The sequence below is a fragment of the Alexandromys fortis genome, unplaced genomic scaffold (genome assembly GCF_014885135.2).
Source record: "Alexandromys fortis isolate MF-2015 unplaced genomic scaffold, M_Fortis_MF-2015_v1.1 scaffold_3, whole genome shotgun sequence".
Taxonomy (NCBI): Eukaryota; Metazoa; Chordata; class Mammalia; order Rodentia; family Cricetidae; genus Alexandromys; species Alexandromys fortis.
The window spans coordinates 3666677-3688443 of record NW_026067909.1 but is presented as its reverse complement, the minus strand read 5'-3'; the positions used below and the strand labels follow the sequence as shown (position 1 = coordinate 3688443).

At 46.4% G+C, this 21767-nt stretch overlaps 1 protein-coding gene across 2 annotated transcripts in view; it reads right to left on the bottom strand.

The window, feature by feature from the left end:
• The window catches only part of Dock1 (dedicator of cytokinesis 1), a 512909-nt gene that overhangs the window by 160647 nt on the left and 330495 nt on the right, over positions 1–21767 (bottom strand). For both annotated transcript variants that reach the window (XM_050136678.1, XM_050136679.1), the window contains exon 29: positions 18156–18250. In XM_050136678.1, the coding sequence (XP_049992635.1) occupies positions 18156–18250 (95 nt within the window). The remainder of the gene's footprint in view (positions 1–18155; positions 18251–21767) is intronic.

The window sequence follows — 21767 nt, the reverse complement described above, 5'->3', positions numbered from 1 at the left end:
ATAGTGCAAAGCATGAAGTACAGACTAAAAGCTCAATAAGTGTTAAATGCTCTGTTATAACTTTCATTATCTTTGATGACAGTCCATGTAATAGTCACACAGATATCTAATGTGGTGTTCTCAGACACCACAAATATGACTTATTGTAGGAAAACATGCATTTAGATTCCTACCTGTACACAGAAAACATGACGCTGGAAGATTATCAACTATAAAGCCAGAAGGACAGTGTCAACTCACCAAGTATTTCCAGGGAACGTATCAGCTACAGGGGACACAGTGACTACAAGAGGCGATGTGCACTCAGGTGGGTCAAACACTGTCACTGATCCTGCTTGGCACTCAGGAAACTCTACATGGTAAACAATGCTCAGAGCATCCAGGAGTTTGCCAAAATAGGCGATTACACTTGGACCAGAAAGAACCTACCCTGTAGAAGGCAAACAAAATATCCTGCCCTCCCCACCACTCAGTCCCCTCCCCTGCCAGGTAGGAAAAGTACTTTACCTTGTCAGGGAGCACTCACGCTTAGTGCCCTGGGAGTAGGAAAGACTAGAAACTTGTGTAGTTCTGTTGGCTGCTTCTATGAGTTTCTGAATTTAGTTATCCAGTGTCCCCCCACCTTTGCTTAATTCCCTCGGAATAGGCAGGAGATGTCAGGTGGAAACAGAGGGCTAAACTTCTGGTCCATTGAACTGAACTCCTGCTTCCTTGATATTTTCCTACATCTTTCAAAAACATATTAAGATTTATTTCTGTTATGTGTATGCTCACGTGTCCACCTGGAGGTACGTGCATGTGAGTGAGATGTTGTCAGAGGCTAGAGGCCTCAGATCCATTCCCTGGTGCCGGGTTACAGATGGTTGTGAGGCGCCCAAGGGAGTGGAGGGAATGGGACCCAGGTCTTCTGCAACAGCAGCGTATGCTCGTACCTGCTGAGCCATTTCTCTAACTCCATTTTCTTGTATCCTAAAGGAAAAATCAAAATCTTGCTCTCATCTTTCTGAGGCTTTAGACGCTCAGTTATCACCTTTCAAGGGCTCATGAGTAACAGCAGAGGGAGAACTGCAGGCGCTTACTCATTTGAACATATGACTGTCTACTTGGGCAAGGCAAACCCATGGCATTTAGGTCTCCTCCTCCTAAAAAGGAAGTGAATAAATTTAGGGACACCTACATGCAAAATTGCTTACATTCAGCACTAACCAACAAGGTGCTGTCCTAGTTTCATTTCTGTTGCTTTGACAAAACACCCTGGTAAAAAAGCAACTCAGGGGAGGAAAGGTTTATTGGGCTTACAGTGCCAGGTTACAGTCTGATGTGGGAGTGTCATATATCAATCTGTTGATTTCATTGGTTAAGCAATAAAGAAACTCCTTGGCACTGATAGGTTAAAACATAGGTGGGAGGAGTAAACAGAACAGAATGCTGAGAGGAAGAGGAAGTGAGGTAAGACTCCTCAAACAGACTCGACAGCTCTGCTCTCTGAGGTACTTGCTATGAAGCTCCAACCCAGGATGGACATAGGCTAGAATCTTCCTGGTAAGCGCACCTTGGGGTGCTACATACCTGATTAGAAATGGGCTAAATTAATATGTGAGAATTAGCCTAGAAGAGGCTAGATCGTAATGGGCCAAGCAGTGTTTAAATGAATACAGTTTGTGTGTTGTTATTTCAGGCATAAGCTAGCAGGCGGCCTGGGTGCTGGGGACGCAGCCCCGCCGCTCATATTACAACAGTCTATCGTTGGGGGAAAATCAAGGCAGAAACGTCAAACAGCTAGTCACATCATATGTACAGTCAAGAGCAGAGAGAAAAATGTATACACATATGCTCTTTTATTTGTGCTGAGTTCAATTTCTCTACTCTTACACAGTGCAGAACCACCTGCTTAGGGAATGGTGCCACCCACCGTGGGCTGGTCCCTATATCAATGAACTTAGTCAAGACCCCCCCCCCCCCCCCCCCCGCAAACACACAGGATAATCCAATGTAGACAACCCCTCAGGAAGATTCTTCCCCCAGGTAATTCTAGGTTATGTAAAAATTGACAAGTTATCTATTATAAATACTAATTGTATTTTAACAAGACACTTCCTTTTAACCTGTATGACATTGAAATCATAGGGTTCAATAAACTAGCTGGGTGACAAGAACACAAAACGCCACAGGCAGAACAAAGCATACAGATACTATATATGCACACTTTGTTACCTGATTCATGCAATTAAGTCTGTTATAAGTTTGGTATTTATAGCAATATTATGTAGGATACAAGTAGGGAACTGGCAAAAATCTACATGGGGTTCAAAGTCCTTTGCCAGTTGCCTTCAGTTCTTATTTGGCTTTTATGGCATAAGAGTTGGCTTACTGGGTATACCCAATTCCAGGAAGGCACTGTGAGCTGTGCGCCAGTACAGAAATACTAAGATCAACAAACCAACAAGGAAGCAACCTGATTTATCAATGGCCTTTGGGAAGTGAGTGCACATTTACATATGGTGAAGGTCATAACAAAGCCTACCTCAGTTGTATTTATTATTATTATTACTATTTATTTGCAATGCTGAGGGTTGAACATAGAGTCACATACATGTTAGGGGAACACTCTACCATTCTGCTATGCCCCCAATCCTAGATGTATTAAGTTCTTAAAGCTCAACCATCTCAACAACATTCTCATTAACAACTGAAAACATATAGGATTGTATTGGACGACACAATTCCACAATATCATAAGTAAAGAAAGTTTACCAAAGGCTGGTGCTCCAAACCTGTCTCTAGACTGTGATCCTTTTCACAGGGGAACTGTGTGTCTTGTGAGCTGGGCTCCCCATACAGAAGCAGCTGAGAATGGAGCCTCTTAGTCATGGCTGCTGGAGCTGGCACTAATAGTGATTATGTCTGATCAGTACCATGCATCTAGTTCGCTGGATTCCCCAGCACAGACTGTGCTAATCAGCTGCTCGCGAGCTCTAGGGATATACATCTTATGTCTCTGAGGAGCGGGCAAGGTGAAGTCAGCCATAGGGAACGGTCTATAAAACTCACCGTCATGTGATTTCTACATCTGCTTCCAGCACTCTGCAGTAGTAAAGCTGGGAATGCAACGGCCTCCACCTAAGAGTGATTGTGCTCATCAAAGTTTCATTTCGCTGCCTCTGAGACTGCTCAGCCCAGGTGAAGAAGGTCTGAGAAGAATCATGTATTATATACCTCTGAACAAATGGAAAAGGGACCAAGAGTTGGGAGTCACCTCCCTGAAGCCCACCAGAGCTGGGTCCCGGGATATCCATGAGCCACAGAGCATCCGGAGTCACTACTTAGCTGACTGTGAGAACAAGAGGAATGGGAGTCAAGGAAAGAAAAAGGAGGCAGCTTCTCCCAGGAATTTCAAAGTGGGGCAGAGGAAGAATGGCAGAGCCCGTCTGGGAAGACAGCTGAGCATCATGGAACTGGCTTCGAGAGCGGAAAACTAGCAACAGAATGTTTAAAAGCAGCCCTATTCTTCAAAGGGGGCACAGTAAGGGAAGCCATAGGGCATCAGGCACAGGTCACCTCTTTGGGGAACTCTGGTTCCTGCATCCCATCCCAGTCCCAAGGCCAGGCTGCCATATACACCTGCAGAGGAGCAGTCAGAGAGGGCTATTTTGGGAGAGCAGTGGGTTTTGATGTCTAATAGGGTTTGTTGAAGCTTAAAAGACAAAATCCATCTAGAAATGTTCACGGGAGGGTGACTTAGTAGCATTATTTAAAGTGATATATCTTTTTAGACTCCTGTACTCATGAGTCTTTTCCAGACATTATGCAATGCATCATGAGTCTCAGGGTGACACACGGGGCCATCCACGGTGAGGGACACATAGTACCACATGCAAATAGACGGACTCAAATCCCTCATCACTTCCTTGACCCCTTTCTGCTGATGGCCAAGCTTCAGTCTTGAGAAACAGAAGCCACACAAAGTTTTCCAACATTTGCATACATGTTGATTCTCTCCCTAAGTATCTCAATAAATCAACTGCCCTCCCATCAAGGCCAGCTCTTTGTTTCTGTTGCCATCTAAACTTTCATCAACTTCACCCTCTGCATCACATTTTCCTTTCTCCAGAATACTCTCAATCCACCCAGCACCAATACCAAAGGTACAAGAAATATAGGAAAACCACCTTAAAGCTACAGAGAAACCCCATCTCAACAAAACAAAACAAACAAACAAGAAAAACTACCTTAGTATCGTAGGTCTCCAAATACACTTTCTATGAACTAAACACCATGAAACTCAGCTAGGGCTGCCCAAGGTCAGTGCATGCCTTACTAACTCCACAGGGACCAACACCCTTGACATCAGCAGTGACTTCTACTGTGGTCACTTCCTGAGGTCACATCTCTATTAATTTGCACACTGTCTCTTAAGAGATCAACACTGTTTTCTCTCGTCTGGCTTTCCTGCTGAGTGCCAACTTGCTAGCTGAGCCCTTCTACTGATGGTCTCCTTACAGTGTACAGACCATGCATCCCTTACCTAAGGGTAACGGGTGGACATCAGTTCTTGGGGGAGAAGCAAAAGGATTACAGATGCGATCCTGCTGTGGCCTTCCACAGCCCACTCTACACATCATCGTTGTTTCTCAGTTTTTAATTTTCTTCATAATTAAGTGTAAACTGAGTGTAATTCCTCTCTGTAGGAGGGTGATAGTGGGGGGAATGGTGGAGAATCACTGAGCAAAGATGGGGAGCAGTGATTGTGAATACCCCCGCCCTGTTAATCTGCATCTCCACTACACTGAAAGACCAGCTAATCACCCTTGGTTACACTTGACAATAGGATGCCTTTTCTCTGACTCTTGATCCTTTTTACTCCTTGTAGCCAGGTCATAACAGGTCCATTTGGTCCTGCCTGGAAAACACTCCAAATGTCCCATTTTCTCCTCCCTGAATGATCACCACCTTGGTCTAGGATGAAACCATCTGTGATCTAGATCATTCCAGATACTTTTTGTTAACTCTCCAGCCTGTACACCTGTCTATGCTCCTTGCTTTGATGTCCAGCTTCTAGGAGGCCTAACTTTAAGATCCTTTTTGTGTTCTAAAGTCTGGATTTCCAAACCCTGGAACTACGGTCAGAGGATCCTTCCTCTTGCCCCAAGTGACTACCTCCAGCTCCTGCACCTAGGAGTCACCGGTTCCCACAGACATCTATGTAGATGTGGTTTTTTAAGCTGTAAAACCACTCCAAATCCATCCCATAGGCAGATTATCAGTGAGAAATAGAGCAACCCTTTTCGAGATGATTTCCGGCAGGTTTCAACCCGCATCACAACACTAGGAAGGAGTCCCAGACTCTGTGACTTATGAGAAAATGACATTTGCCTGTAAGAGCACCTCATAAAAGATCAACACTCTATGCTCTCTGAATCCATCTTATGTCGTAGGTTTAACAGCAAAGGCAAAGACACCTACCCATTTTTCAGTTTGCTCCTAATCCTCCAAATCAATCACCTGCAGGTTAGTAGCCCATTAGAGCCCCCTTCCTGTCAGTGGTCACTAGCTTTAGTTACCCAGTAGAATTCACTCTGAAGAAGTGAAGCAGACCCCCGATCCCTTAGTCCCAGGGACACTGGGGAGAGTGGCTAGGAGCCAGCTGTGGGGTTCTCAAGGGGTGTGCTTGGGGTTTTATAGAGGAGGAGTTAAAACTGCCACCCACTGCTGCTGGCAGCCTGGCATTCTTCTTCAGGGCAAAGGGAGATGCTTATCGAGGGTGTGAAGGCCAAATGACCTAACAAAAAGCAAACGCAAAGTGGGCACTTACAGTTCAGCCACCACCAAAGGATCCCAGGCTTACAAAACACTTGTCATCTCTCCAAACCCCACAAGCCCTCCCCAAAGCCTCGGAAGTGCAGACAGCGCTCACGGTGGTAATGTCATGAGACGCTTTCCCTCATGGGAATCATGGCACAGCAATGCTATGAGCTTCACGACGGAAAAATAAAGGGCTTCTCTGACCGACCTTTACCTATGCGTTCTGGCCAGCCGCTCCTGTAGGCATCAATGCTAGGAGCACAGTTTCCTTCTTCCTGTGAAAAACACCGGGGCGAGTGAGCCAGGCATGGAGAGGCTTCCTTCCCCTAATGGGGAGGGTGAGTATTTATTTATATACACAAATACAAATAGCCAACACCATCCCGCTCTTCCCAAGAGCCTGTGCACCCCACAGCACGGAGCCGGCCGTCCTGTATGAGAAGAGCGTGCTGCCGCCCCACTCAGAAACAGCGAGGAAAGAAGAGCCTGTGGTGTGGGTTTTTGTTTTGGACCATTAGAATCCACTGAACTGAAAAGATCAAGCTGTCAGAGTTCATTTTCTTCCTAAATCAACCAAACTGTAGAATAACACAAAATATTTCACTTTACAACATAATTTGTATCTTCAATTTACTCGCAGCTCTGGGAATTTGACAGGTACAATATTAAGTAAAACCCCTTCTCTGAAGTCGTATTGGAAAGGTTAAGCATGAAGCAGCCAGCTCTGGCAGCCAGCAGCTCCCTGCAGCTCATGGGCCCTGCAGCAATGATGCTGCTCCCAGTCAGCTTTACGGACTCAGATCTGCAAGCAGATGTTGTGGGTAAACTTGGGACAACTTTCCCTTAAAGAAATTCACTAATTACTAGATTGTCCGGAGCATAGGAGGGAGTGTCTTTGCTCATTGCATATTGGCATCTAAAATAATTTGTGGACTCAAATATAAAGAGAGTATGTATACCTCATTCCTGTACAGAAGGTTTCATGGGCTGATCAGTTGACTCCTTGATATTTCCCACGGGCTGCAGATTTAACTGGCTTGGCAGAGAGCTTGCTTCACAGGTGCAAAGCCCCGAGTTCAAGCCTCAGCACAGCATAAAGCAGGTGTGGTGGCACGTGCCTATAAATCCAGCACTTGGGAAGTAGAGGGGGAAGGTTCAGAAGTTCAAGGTCATCCTCAGCTACACGAGGAGGATTTCTACAGACATTCATTATTTTAAGTTGTCAGTCATATTACCTATTATGGGGCAGGCAAGAGACCCTGTAGCCTCTGGGGTTGTGTGGAGAGATGCCAAATATCTAGATGCAACCCACCCACAGTTGTTTCAGAGTTTCCGATAACACAGTCAATGCCCTGTGACAGGGGCTCATGTGAGAAACACACAGACAGAGGACCCGGCTGCCCTGTTCACATTCCGATTCTCTGAAGGAATCACAGTGAGCACTGTTATAATTTCATCACCGATTTGGGTATGCATCCCATGTTTCAAATTTTAAAATTTGAGAACATAGCGTCAGGTTGGACTAAAGTGGGAGACAATATATTATTCAACTTCATTTTCAATCTTGTGACCAGCAGACATAACTATGAACTTTCACGATTATGATTTAAGATAAGCTCACTGTATAAATAGCATCTCTGCATTGGAGAAACGTGAAGTCTCATCACCTGGACAGTCACCAGAGGTGGCTCCATTCAGTGTCTTTCTGCAAGTTTCCAAGACAAATTTTAAATGTCAATCAACAGAAACATTACGAGAGAAAATCTGCAGTTACCGAGCTGAGAAAAGTGTCTGCAGCACACACACACTTGTACAAGGCTCTTGCCTAGAACCTGTGTGTGTGTGAGGAAAGAGCTGTTAGCATAAGAAAGTACGCAAGCCTGAAGAGAAAATAACAATAGCAATAATAAGAATATTCTTTTTATAAATACATGGAGCTGTGCTCAAAGGTTGATATCAAAGGAAGGCAAGTTCAAAACTGTGATGCTATAGACGACCAGATTGGTTAAGAAAGAAAACAAACTATTACTGAGCATATGTGGCAACAGAGATACAGCTCTGTATGTGCATTACGTGTGTGTGTGTGTGTGTGTGTTTGTGCACACACGCACCAGCCCTTCTCTGAAGTCTTGCTGGAAAGGAATATGGCAGTACCTATGGAAGGTGAAGTGGTATAGACCTTATGACTATAATCAACACGCATCTGTTAGATGGGAGGGAAGAAAGGAAGGTAAATGGAGGAAGAAGGGAGGGGAGGGAAGGAAACAAGGAAGGAAGGAAGGAAGGAAAAAAGGAAAGAAGAAAGGAGGGAAGGGTAGATGGAAAGAAGGTAGAAAAGAAGAATGGAGGGGTGTCAATGCCCTTTCAATGGCTCTTCCTAAGGAGCTGTGAGGGCAGTTGAGGCCGCTGGGAGCCAGATTGGGTTCCAGTCTATTCTGCTGCTCACTGTTCTGGCTGCTCACACCGATGTAACCTGCCACATCTTAGCGCCTCATCTGAAGCCAGAGTAGCGTCATCCTCGGAGTCTGCAGCTCTGACACTTTACAACATTGAGACAGGGCCACAATTTCATAGACCATGCTTGGTAACAAAGGGCAGGTCCCTGAGCTTCCCATGTCCCATCCATCCACACAGAGCTACCTCCATGAAGAGAGCCAACAACACTGGCTGGCTTAATGACAAATCAAGGAGATCTGCAAATTGAATGCATTCAAATACCATCAGAAATTAATGGATTTATGGAAACAAAGAGTTTCATTCTTTATAACACGCCTTTGATGCGTACAGGAAATATTCATCTCCATGGAGAACTGATGTTTTTAATGAACAATACCTGTAACCAATTTCTCAGATATGGAAGATCAAAGACATGATATTATCTCCACATCCATAGAAATGGCCATGACCATAGTTCCTGTGGTCACCGTGGGTTGGGCTTCAGCGACACGCTCTGCTCACTTTAGCCAATTCATCCCCGTGACACTCCTTCCATTTTTGTTCCAGCCTAGGGTAAATTTTCCAGACTCATCAGAGTTGACCAATGGAAGAGCGTGGACTTGACAAAGTGCTCTAGTTTCCTTTCCGGTGGTCAAAAGCAACTTAGGGGAAGAAAGGATTCATTTCAGTGTACACTTTCAGAGAGCAGTCCGTCACTGTGGGAAGTCAAGGCAGGGACTAGAGGCAGGAACGGAAGCAGAAATCAAGACACGGCTTGCCAGAGCTCTCTCAGGCCCATGTTCAGCCACCTTTCTTACAGAGTTCAGACTGACTTGCACAGAGAAGGCTCTACTTAAGAGTGGCTGCCTTCTCCATCAATCATCAGTCAACTTATTATCTTATTGCTGTAATAAAACACAATGACCAAAGCAACTTATAAAAGCCATTGCTTATTCTACTGGGTGCTGTTATTGCATGGGTCTGGAACATCCCTGTGCTCCTCTCAGTAGATGCCAGTAGCCCTCTTCCAGATACATGTATCAGCCAAAGTATGTCTGGACGTGGCCCCTTGTCCTCTGGGGGTGGGGGAATCTCTGTTTGGCAACTAAAAGGGCAGACACCTAATGTACTGCCAGGCAACCGAGAAAGTTTGTGGCTTTGGTTTTAAGTTTTTTTGGTGGTTTGTTTGCTTGCTTGCTTTGGACAAGGTCTCACTAGAGAATTCACGCTACCTCTCATCTACTATAGAGCCCAGCTTGACCTCAAACTCAGATCTTTCTGCCTCTGCCATGATGAATGCTGGATTACTGAGCTCCCTCACCCGGTCATTCTTAATTCTGAGCCAGCTTCAGAGACCCTTCTACAGCACAGATTTTTCTAGGTTCCAGGGATGTAATAAATAAGAATTTAGGACAGGTCTAGCCTGAGGGAGGGGGTTTGGGGGATCTTCAGATGGTTCACTCCACTTTGTTTGGCTCCTAGAGATGCTTCATGACCAGGGTAGAGAGGACACTTGGCTTCTGTCCTCATGAAGTTCAATGCATCCTCCACCGCCAAGTGCCAACGGGACAGAGACAGACAGCAGCCAGGAGGTCACAACTTGGTGTGGAAGGGTACACAGCCTGGGAATTCTCCAGCACGTTTTGCCTTCTCAAACTCCCTCTGAAGTAAGCGTCCCTGAGCAGGAGTTCTGAGAGCCCTTAATCACTGCCAGCCCTTGAAGAGCGGGTTGATTTTTCATCTTGGAATTAAATAGAGAGGCAATTGGCATCAACCTCACTGGTAGAAAATATCTATGCTATGTGCAATAAATTAGTTATAAACAGTCAGGTAAAATCAGAAAATGGTTGTTTCAATTACGCAAAGAGCAAAATAATTAAAAATAGTCAAAAGAACACAAGAAGAAGGAAATTCCAAGAGGTAGAAGTGGGTAACCTGAGAGCTCCCCACAACCGGGGGAAGCTGGCTGTGCTACACCGTCATCCACACCACACACAGGTCCAAAAGCTGTTGAGGGAGAATAGCTCATGCCTTTCCCTCTACTCCCACCAGCTTCTGAGGAAAATGACTGGAAAGTCTGATGGGTTGCTACATGCTTTCCGGATGTGCCGGTCTGAGCCCCATTCCTGGGCCCAAAGCTGTATGTCTGGAAATCCTAGCACACTTAGAATTGATCCATCTCAAAAAACCGCTCTCCGTGAGTTGGCCAGGGAAATGAGCTAGGAAACTGGGGACCCCTAGAGGAGAGTATGTGGTCTCAGCTGGAGCATATCTCAGGCTGAGCCAGTTTCCTTGGAAAGGGTGAAGGTTCCAGAACACAGAGCGTGAGCCAAGGTCACAGGGAACACACAGGAACAAACCTTTCTTCCAGAATGTTTGTGACACTGAGTCCCACCGTTTCTTCCTTCACTGAAAGCCAGGCCCCAGCTTGCTATGCTGCTATGGTGTAGATGCCAATTTGAAAAGAGGAAAAGGTAACTCTTAAGTGAGCTCGAAATTAATAGGCTGCCAGGAATGCAAGGCCGGGCTACGGCTAGGCAATTGGCTTCAATGTCAGATTAAATAAATACAAAGTAAAAAGATAACTAAAACCATAGGCTTCAAAGAAAGAAGGAAGGAACGTCAAGCTGGAACCCCAGAGTTTGTGGAGCCTGGAATGCTGTAACCAGGCTCTCAAGGTGCACAAAGTCGGCCAGCCGGGTCTTTCTGATTCCCGTTTCCGATGCTATGGCTGAGAACAGAACCCTTGAGGCAGGTCTCCATTGTTCAGGTACCCCACCTTGCCTTCTAACTTCCTAAGCCCTCAGTACAATAAAGCCAACAACTACAGTCCCTCTAAGTAAGGCAACCAGTGGCCATATACTTCTGGACAGCCAGTGCTATGAATTTGCTTTCTGAGCACTGGCACGATGCATTCTACAAAACCCAGCATTCCTAAGGTGGAATCCATTCCTAAGGCTTAGGGCCCTTTCCTGTCCTGAGCACATGCCAGGTTAACACTGGCAGAAAGATCAGCAAGCATGCCAGCTGGATGCCAACACATCTAACGGGTTTTACCGAGGAGTGGGAAAATATGTTATGTAAAAGGAGAGAAACTGTCACATGGAAAACGTACGCATGGGCATCTTCCTTCACGAAATGTGATTGTATTGATTTGCAGTGTGCATATTCAGTAACTGAGTACATCACGGTCAACTGCTGTCCGGATCAGCAGGGCTAGATGGAGTGTAGCACAATTAACAAAAACCAGAGACAGAAATTGGGGTTTAACCTGGAGATCAGAAAAGCAAAACATCCAGCCACTGGCTCCTACCTCTACCTTATTCTGAAATGGCGATCCTGCCTCCAGGAATCTCAGAATGAGACTGTGTGTGAGAGCTGTCTCCTCCTGCCTTATATTCCTCTCTAGCGCTGGGATTAAGGGCATGCACCACTACTGCCCAGTTTCTATGGCAAACTCGTGTGGCTCCTGGGATTAAAGGTGTCCCTCACCATTGCCTGGTCTGTAAGGTTGATCAGTGCAGCTGTTTTCTTCTCTGAACTTTAGGCAAGCTTTATTTATTAAAATACAAATGAAGTGTCACTACAATGGAAGATGAGGAAGAGCGGGGAGAAATGGAAGAGGAAGAAAAGCAGCAGGAGGAGGTCACATAAAATGGCTAGGCTGCAGTCACCCAGCGATAAGGAAAGAAGCATGCTATCCTGAGGAGCAGACTACAAACATACCCTGGACTGGGCTGATCAGTTGCCACAAGGCCGCGCTGGAGAAGACCATGACTAACACGTACATGAACTCAACAACAACATATCCTTACAAACTGTAATTAGAGGTGAAATTTCAGAGTCTGAAGCCTCAAATGCAAGATCTGTTGGTTCGAGATGCAGTGGACCCAACAATATATTTTGTTGATGACTTCTGGTCCTCAAATGCTCAAACATCAAGCAATGAAATGAAGGATGTCAGCAAATTCTACTACATTTGGGGCTAGGGAAAGAATTGAGTCAGTAAAGTGTTTTTGCAAGCTTGAAGATCTGGGTTCGTATCCTCAGAACTCAAAAAGGAAGATTCGACATAATGGCACATAATTGAAATCCCAGCACTGGGGAGGCAGACAGGCACATGTCTGCACCTTACTGACTTAAGGGATGAGTTCCAGGCCATAAGCAATTCTATCTCAAAACTCAAGGTGCATGGCACCTGACAAATGACACCTAAGATGTCCCTTGGTCTCCACATGCATCTGTATAGATGCAAGTGCACACAAATACAAAACTTTTACTACACTTGTTTTTTTTGTGTTTTTTTTTTTTTTTTTTTTTTTTTTTTTTTTTTTTTTTCCCCGAGACAGGGTTTCTCTGTGGCTTTGGAGCCTGTCCTGGAACTAGCTCTGTAGACCAGGCTGGTCTCGAACTCACAGAGATCCGCCTGCCTCTGCCTCCCGAGTGCCGGGATTAAAGGCGTGCATCACCATCACCCAGCCAAAATGTGTAGTCCAGGCTGGCCTCGAACTCCAGATCCACCTGCCTCTGCCTCCTTCAGCAAATCCTACTGGTCTGCGCCACCAGAACCGGCTTTACTACACTTGTTAAGCTCGTCTTTCCAACAGCTTCAGTTACAACCAACCCTTGTTCGGGCCACTGTACTGAATGGTAACGCCTCTCACACACACAATTGAAAGAACCATCTATTCATATCTGGGGGAGGCATTATGAGTCCCCAACAGATGCTTTTTTTCCCCCTTCTGCTCTTTCTTGCTTGGCATCTCACAGTTAAAGATCCTCATGATGAACAGTCAGTCTTCTCCGGTGAGTGACTAGGACCCTTCCCACCATCCAGTGAGAAACCTGCAAACACGGTCTCTTCTTCCACGCCTCATTTCAGTTGTGGACTACTAGAAAGTTCCAGGCCCTCTCCATGATTTTACATGCATGGATTTTCAAAGTCCTCAAGGCAAAAGTGCAGGATATAAATCAGAGTTTATAAATGGAGTCTCCTTTAGGCCCCAACTCAGCCTGGAAGGGACCAGTCAGCCTCAAACGCAGAATCTACACTGACATGGCGGGATACTTGAAAACTGGTGACAATCATAGTTGTCAACAGCGATGGTCCTGAGCAAGGGAAAGTGTTGATTTCACTTACTTTCCTCCTGGAGATGAGGGCCAGCTCCTAGCAGGGTCTATGGGGGAATTTCAATGGGAGTGGTTTACATTTTAAAAATTCTACTGCAAGTGCCAATCAGCATCAACGAAGGCAGAAACCGCTACCTTCCCTGCAGTAAGTATGAACAGAAGCTGAATTCTAAGGAGCTGCAAAGTCATCCCTAGTAGTGTCCCTTTTCTCACATGCTGTATGAGGACGAAACGCTGCCTCATGGGCCAAATGAAAGCAGTCCACAGCACACATTTCTCTAAGGAGAAGAAGAATTGTATCCCATCTGACAGACTTTTAAGTCTTACCAGGCCCCACCCATGGCAAAAATTCTAGTGTACCTAATGGTGAGCCCAAGTCCAGGAGCAGTGGAGACAAGGCAAGTGGCCACATACCCATTCACAGCTAACACGCCCATGATACATCTGCTGGGTCATATGGACTCCAAGAACCAGTCAAGCAGAGACAGCCATGTTGGAGCCTGGGCAGCAGCAATGCTCAGCCGTCGAAGGGAATGGGGTAGGCTTCCAGTCATCTTGGAGGCTTCCAAGGAGGGAGCACCCACGCTGCCCCGGATAGACTTTGTAGCACTTCTAGAAGTCAGTGCAAAAACACACTGATTGCTTCTAAACTGTGCTTACCTTAAATGTCATCTTGCCCGTTGGCACCCTCACACCCAAGCTCAGACCCATAATGTCAGGCCGTTGTTGGCCCATCAGTATCTTCGCATGGCAACTAGTCAATGGCTGGCCTTGGGATCTTCACTCAGTCCCAGGATGCTTGATTTATACGCCGTTGCACCACATCAAATGGGTGCTGTCTTTAATTTACACTTTATGAGCCCTGAGCGCCAAGGAGCAGTTTGTTCACAGACAAAGCCAAACGAGCACACGGATATTTAAGAGACCAGAGAGGCTGATTTGGTCGATTTCTAAGCTGTGGGTGGTAAAATTGAATGTCCAGCTGAGCCATTAAAACTTAAATACAGACTTGGAAGCTTCTGGAAACCACAGCTTATCATGTCAAGGGAAGGAGGGCTACAGTGCATGGCAGGGGGGAGGGACACCAGCAAATCTGGCAACATGGACATAATGAACTACAGACAGACAGACAGACAGACAGCCCCAGATAGGAAACAATGGAGAAACCACATGTGAATTTAGAGTTGCCATGGAGACATACCTCTGGGCTAATCTCAGAGGCACTTTCTAGATTGGAACAATTAAGGAAGGACAATCCACCATGGATATGAGTCACTGGGCTGGGGACTCAGACTCAAGGGAAAGAAGCTGAGCACCCACGTTTATCCTGCTCTGCTTCTTGGTTATGCACACAGTGTGACCAGCTGCCTCCCTGACATAACTTCTGCTGCCATGGCTACCCTGAAGGATGGACTGAGCCTTTGAACCATGAACCAGAACAAACCCTTCCTTCTTTCCGTGGCTCTTGTCAGGGATTTTCTCGCCTCAGCAAGAACAAATGGCCACACCATATTACGTGTTCTCTGCATAGTTTCTATGGGGATACTGCTTCAGTCTGTCAGATGTTGTCCTTGGAGAAACTCACAGCAGGTTGGTGGATGGCATCCTCTCCAGCCACAGTGTTCAGTGGTGAGGAAAGAGGAGCAAGCTTAGGCTAAGCAGAAGTTTATGGGAAGCCTGTCCTCTGAGGAGGTGAAGGGTACCATCAGCATCCTATTGGCAGATGGAGGCACAGTTCAGGTAAGAAGGGAGGGGAAAGCACTGTTGTTGGCTGGTTTTGCTCTTACTATTTAAGATCTTCTCGGGGTCTGCTACCCGGCTCCTAAATAAATCACACATGGAGGCTTATTCTTAGTTATGAATGCCCGGCCTTAGCTTGTTTCTTGCTAACTTTTCTTAACTTATGTTATCCTGTCTGCCTCTTGTCTCTGGGCTTTTATCTTTTCTTACTTTTTGGCTGGGTGATTAAGTGGTTGACCCCTGATGTCCTCCTCTCCTTGTTCTCTTGTTGCTCCTCCTCTTTCTCAGTTCTTCTCCTGTTTATACTCTCTGCCTGCCAGCCCCACCTATCCTTGCTCCTGCCTCACTATTGGCTGTTCAGCTCTTAAATAGACCATCAGGTGTTTTAGACAGGCAAAGAATACGCACACTGTCAACAGTGAAAAACTCTTCACAGTGGAGCTGACATTTAAGGCAAGGAAGGGCCACCAAAGCAGTTGTCTCCAAAGAGCTGTAAGTATCTGGCCCTCTAACCTGGTGGAGGCAAGTGTTATCTATTTAATTTTTTTCTTTGAACTTCTGATCATCGTGTCTCTACCTCCCAAGTGGTGGGATCACAGGAACATGTTCCCATACCCAGTTTCACGCAGCAGTGCTGGGGTCTGGGGATCAAGCTCAGTGCTTAGTACATGGTGGGTGAGCATGGTGCAGGAGAATTGTCTGTATTCTGTCAATCATGTTTTAAATAGACGCTGATTGGCCAGGCAGGAAATATAGGTGGGTCAACCAGACAGGAAGTAGAGGCAGGGCAATGAGAACAGGAGAATGCTAGGAAAGAGGAAGCCCATTCCTCCCATTCCTGCCCAGACCACCGAGAAGCAGGATGTGACCTGCCCAGCTGAAAAAGGTACTGAGCCATGTGGCTAACATAGACTAGAATAATGGGCTAACATAAGTTATAAGAGCTAATATGAAGCTTGAGCTAATGGGCCAATCAGTTTCTAATCTTATGGAGACCTCTGTGTGATTTTCTTTGGGGCTTGCTGGCTGTGGGGTACCAGGCGGGACAGATAACCCAACAAGCTGGCCTTCGTGTTACATCTACAGCCTGGTAAGAGGCTCCCCTACACAACCTGACTCGGCTTATGTACATCAATGCTGTGTATTCTGGTATTTGCATCCCATGGGCTTTGGGAATAACTTTCACAATCATCAGTGCCCATATGTGAAGTGCATCAAAATGGGTTGCCCTTTCATAGATCACCTTGCCCTGGAATTTGTCCCTGTGTAAAATGTTAACTGTGGCTTTGCTGTGACTTCTTAGGGGTTAGAGTCTCTCAAATAGAAAAGCCTTCCTATGGAGCCATCAGGCATACACAGATTAGAATGAACACACACACACACACACACACACACACACACACACACACTCACATATCTACAGGAATCTCCAAGAGAGAAAGTATAGCCAGGTCGACCTGGTGACTCAGAGTATTTGATTCGGTGACTAGAGAATCTGGTACAGTACTCTGTGTAAGAAGGGTCACAGGCTGTGCAGCCTGACATTCACTGTTCCCTTCATGATTGCCTTAGGACTTCAGCTTCTGTGCACAGTAAAGCAGAGACCAGGGCAGATGTCATTCTCCACACTAGGTGTCACCTATCTTATGCTCAGAGGTCTCCATGGCACTAGTGGCTCACCGACAGGAGCATGCAGGGACTTCTCCCTCTCTGCTCATTTTCCTCAAAACAAAAGCCCATGTCTAAGACACAGTAGACACTCATTGCTTCCACCCATGACAGCTCATCACATGGCTGGGCCAGTAGGGAGTCTCCAGTGAGCAGGAGAAGGCTGACGCTACTTGGTCATTCTACAACTCTGGGGACCACACATTATACACATCCTCATTGCTTAGTCAGTCTGCATCTCTGGGGACCACGAATTATGACCACTTCCTTGCCACACGAAAAACAATATGGCTTCAAAGAGTCTTGATGTCTCTAGAATTGCTGTGTTGATGGAGCCATGGGCCACAAGGATTCCTTTAGTTCTGGGGAAGCTGAGACTTCCTCCAAGCCAGGGATGGAGGGAAGAGGTATTTCTGATGGGGTAGCAAGAAGAGGGAGGAATCCAAGGATATTTTGAAAACTATAACTGACCTATCGATTATAAACCCATCGCAAAAATAAATACATAAGTATATTTTATGCTCTCCCAACACACCAGTGGACCCTGAAAGGGAACCCTGAGATACAACTACCGGGAACCAATCACATCTGAGCTTTGTTAGAGAAGTTACCACCCAGGATACGAATGCATCTTGCTCACCATGGGAAATCTTGGCTACAGCAGTATCTGACTTGAGAAGCACAGCATTTCCTCAGTGGAATCTTGCCAGAGGTCTGCTGGGAATCTCATAACATGAGGAACTCAAGGGCAACATTATCCTTACTGTTACAGGATGAGCAGAACCCAGGCAAGTTCCAGGAAAGGCCCTACTGCCATGAATTTCTCCACATGGTGGACAAAAAGGCAAAGCTAGGCAGGTGTGGTAATCCAAACCTATTCTTTTAGTGCCCAGGGAGCTGCGGGAAAGAGGCTCAGGAGTACAAGGCTATATTTAGTTACATTGACTACATGGGACCCTGATGAAAACCAAACAAAAACAAAGAAAAGGGCAAACAAAGCCATAGAGAAACTATAAGCTAAGGCCACAAGAGAAACATGGACCTATCAGAAAGGCTACAAGAAACCCATTTATAACCAAACTGACCTCTGTCTACCAACAACCTTAACCTACAAACACCACTGAATTCTTTTTGTCTTAGATTTTTATCAATCACAGCTAAGGGCAGCCCTGGCTCTGCCCCTCCAGAGACATAGCCTGATCTAGGAACAGAGCCTCACGCTGGCATAAGAACACCTCCATGATCTCCATGGCCATATCACCATAGACCCATGGCCACTATAGACATGGCAGAACGTGTAAGCACAGACACCTCAGTAGGCGGTCACACCACCGGTGCCACCAGATATGACGTGGAGGCAGGACGTGGGCTAAACTTACTTGTTCTGCATTGTGTTCATTATCACCCAGTCGAAGGGGTAGACGTTCTTCCCAATGAGGTTCTTAAACATGATGAATGTCTCCATCAGAAAATCCTGCAACGAGACAGCATGGCAGTGAGGCAGCCCACCCAGGAGGAGGGCGAACACTCTTCTCAATGATGAGATTATAAAAGACCCCATTATTTTTAGCTGAAGGAAAACATTCTAGAAGCAAATGAAGATGTATTTCACTGGGGCTGTGTACCGCCTCTGTCTTTCTGTTTACCTGGGCACCTTCTGCTTGAGATGGCTTTTTCGAGGATAGATGTTGAAATAGTCCCTGGGAATGTCTCTCTGGCAGTTAAGAAAAGATCCCCAAGGGTTATAAATATACATTTGTGCCTTTACTGCTTACAGGAAAACATGGGTTTTACAAACCTATCATGCAGGCTGCAGCATTCTCTCATGTTTATCCTAAATCCATTTATCACTATCAAACCCCCCAGAGATTGGATACTGCGATCCCTACCCTTTCGCTTTGTAATTTAAAGCTTGCCTTGACCCTCTGCACACACACAGCATGCAGCTGACCCTCTCAGTAAGGAGCCCTTTTGCCCAATAGCTCCATAGTTAACTACTCAGGGACACCACAGGAAGCTCATAGTCTTTGTGTGGCTCTCCCAGAACAACATAGGGCAAGATTCAAGGGGTTCCCCACTGCTCTGTGCCACTCCCATGTCCACACGGAGGCCCCTGGCCACAGCAAGCTGGTATGCATGCATCAGCTCCCCCGTGCTGGTTGGAATGGACAGAAGTTCCTATTTGTGAGGGCAAGGTAATTTTGCTCTGTGCTACTATCCTGAACCCTGACATGGTTTGTTGGGAAGTCCTTATGTGTACTCAGGACCCAGGGTGAGAGGGAGGCAGATGACAGAGAGTTAGTTGAGAAAAGGGACGCCATAGCTAGAGTTGGACCAATAAGTGGGCCTTCCTTATTGTGTAACTTACTGAAGCATAATGAAGTGTTGGCTATGAAGGCCAAGGGAGAGAATGGTTTTTAAGCAGCCAACAAAGCGATTCCCCAGTGGGGAATTCTCAAACCACACCACTTGCAAAGAACCTGATGGTAACCATCAGGTGATGGGCAAGGTTCATGTTCTTTGGGGATCAGTTTCATTTTGTTGCTGTGAGGAAGCACTCTGACCAGAAGAAATTTAGAGGAGGAATAGGTTTATTTCAACACAACTTAATTATTCTACTGCTTAGCTTACCATTTTGTCAAGAGTTTGAAAGTTTGGATGGCCAGATCATATACTTTGTGAGCTATATTTCTGCTTGTGTGGAATTGCTGGCTTTCCTGCCCATCCCTCTTCTAAGCCTAACAACTGAGATGCAGGGATGGATTTATACTCTTAAGAGAAAAGCCATCTTTCCTCGGTGCCTTTTCTTTCCTTTCAATGACTCACAAGCCAGCCCTTAATTAGTACTGCTTAGCTGATATACGATGGAATTTGGCTAATCGAACAAAACGCAGTCTGAAGTGGGAGATGGCCTCTTGCAAGGTTTACGTGTAGGGCTGAGGAACTCAGTAGTCCGGATGGTCCAAGGGACCAACTGGTCCAGAATAGCTGATGAGGCTTCACAAAGGCTCCACCAAAACCTCGGGCTCAGGAGGAGTATTGAAAGAATGCTTCAACACACAGTCATCATTCATTCCTTTCCAATTTTGTGTCTGATTATTCATAGGGTACCCAAGACAGCAAGCGGTCAGCTTTGACAAAAGCTGCAGGTCTTTTCTGGAGGCAAGCAACCGCTTCTCTTTATCTCTAATCCTGTTAATTTGATGAAAAAGTCACTCTCACCTCATCAGGTGGAGGGCTCACCTAGTAAGACCTGATGCTGTTCCCACAGAGGATCCAAATTCAGTTCCCAGCACCTATGTTGGGCAGCTCGCAACTGCCTGTAACTCCAGCTTCAGGAGATTCAGTGCCCTCTTACGGCCTCTGTGGGCACTCTTCTCACACGTTCTTTTTAACACACACACACACAAACAATGCCATGGAAGAAAGAGAGCAAGGGAAAACACAAGCACAGAGACACAACAAAATGTTGGGGGTAGTCTGTAATCCTAGCACTCAGCAGACTGAGATGGGAGATCAGCAGTAAATGAAAGGCTACAAACAAACTGGACAGAGCAATATGGACCCCTAGGGGGCCCTCTAAGAAAGGAGCAAATGTGGGAAGATCAGGTGTGAGCACAGTGAGTGAGAGAGTAGCTGTCCCTCCCTACAGTACAATGGTGACCGTCAGAGGTGCTTGCCCAGCCACTTAGTAACTAGAATGCCTATAGAAACGGCATTCTCTTCCTTAAGAGATTTTTAACACACACACACACACACACACACACACACACACACACGGTGGGGGGGGTGTTCTAAGCCGAAGTGCTTGTCACTGACAGCTCAGACATGAACCGCTGTTCCTCTAGCTTCTCTGTTTGCAGGAGGCTTCGTGTGATACATCGTTAGGGTAAAGAATACAAGTCATGCCAAAGAGATCTGGATAAGGTGATTGGATTGCATGAATGTCAAACCTTGGTTTTGATGTTGTACAGTAGTTTTGCAAGACATTCCTGTCGGCAGGAACCAAATAAAGGGCATCCGGAATTCATTATATGCAACAGCTGTGTGGGACTCTGTAACGGCCTCGGAATAAAGTTCACTCGGAACATAACTGCTCTGACAGCAAATAGGCGGCACAGGACAGAAGGTTGCTGGCAGAGCCCAGAGGAGGTCCTGGCTGTGTGATACTTCAGTGCCCCTTGATGCCTCCCACAGTAAACTCCTCCTTCTGCCTGTAACCCCTTCCCCTCCACCATCATCCGCTCTGCCCAGAGATGGCTCACCACTGACTTAGCCTTTTTTTTGGCTTGTTTGTTTGCAGAGCTCAGGTGGTATGGGTTCACCGGGAATACTATGAGGCATGAAAGTTTGTCTGGCTGCTGACAGAAGGTCAGTGGGAAAGGGATCGGCACCCCTAGATTGACAGTCCAGTGTGCAGAGCTGTCCTTAGGCTGCGCTCACAAGGAAATGGTCCAGGAAGAGAGCAGCAGGTGTGTGGAGCCAGTCGCCTCTTCCCACTGAGGATGGAGACTAGGCAGCACTTCTACTGATGGGCTCACAAGGCTGGCAACACCTTTGAGACCTTGAGGGTCTCATCCTGCAGAATGTATCTGAAGCAGGCCCATTCACACGGCTGGCATTTCCGCTTCCCCCAGATGCGCATTCTTCCTCACCACTTTCGGCATCCGGCACTCCGCCTGGCCCACTCCAGAACAGGCGGGTGGTCAATCAGGATGGACAAGGTGAGGTGCTAAGGAAGGAGAGGAGCCTAGATCCATCTACAGAGATCTGCACAGGTGTCAGAAAGGGGCTCCCAAACGGTGAACACTGAAGGAGCAAGACGGTGGGGGAAAATTCCAGCCAGAAGACCTGGAATGTGTGGCAGTTCAAAGTTCAGCAGAACAAGCCTGGAGGATTCCACAAGCAACCCAAAGGTAGCAGGTGAGAGGGCCTGCAGTACCCCGAATCTTCTCTCTCCTAGCCTTTAACACACTCAACTCCTCATCACT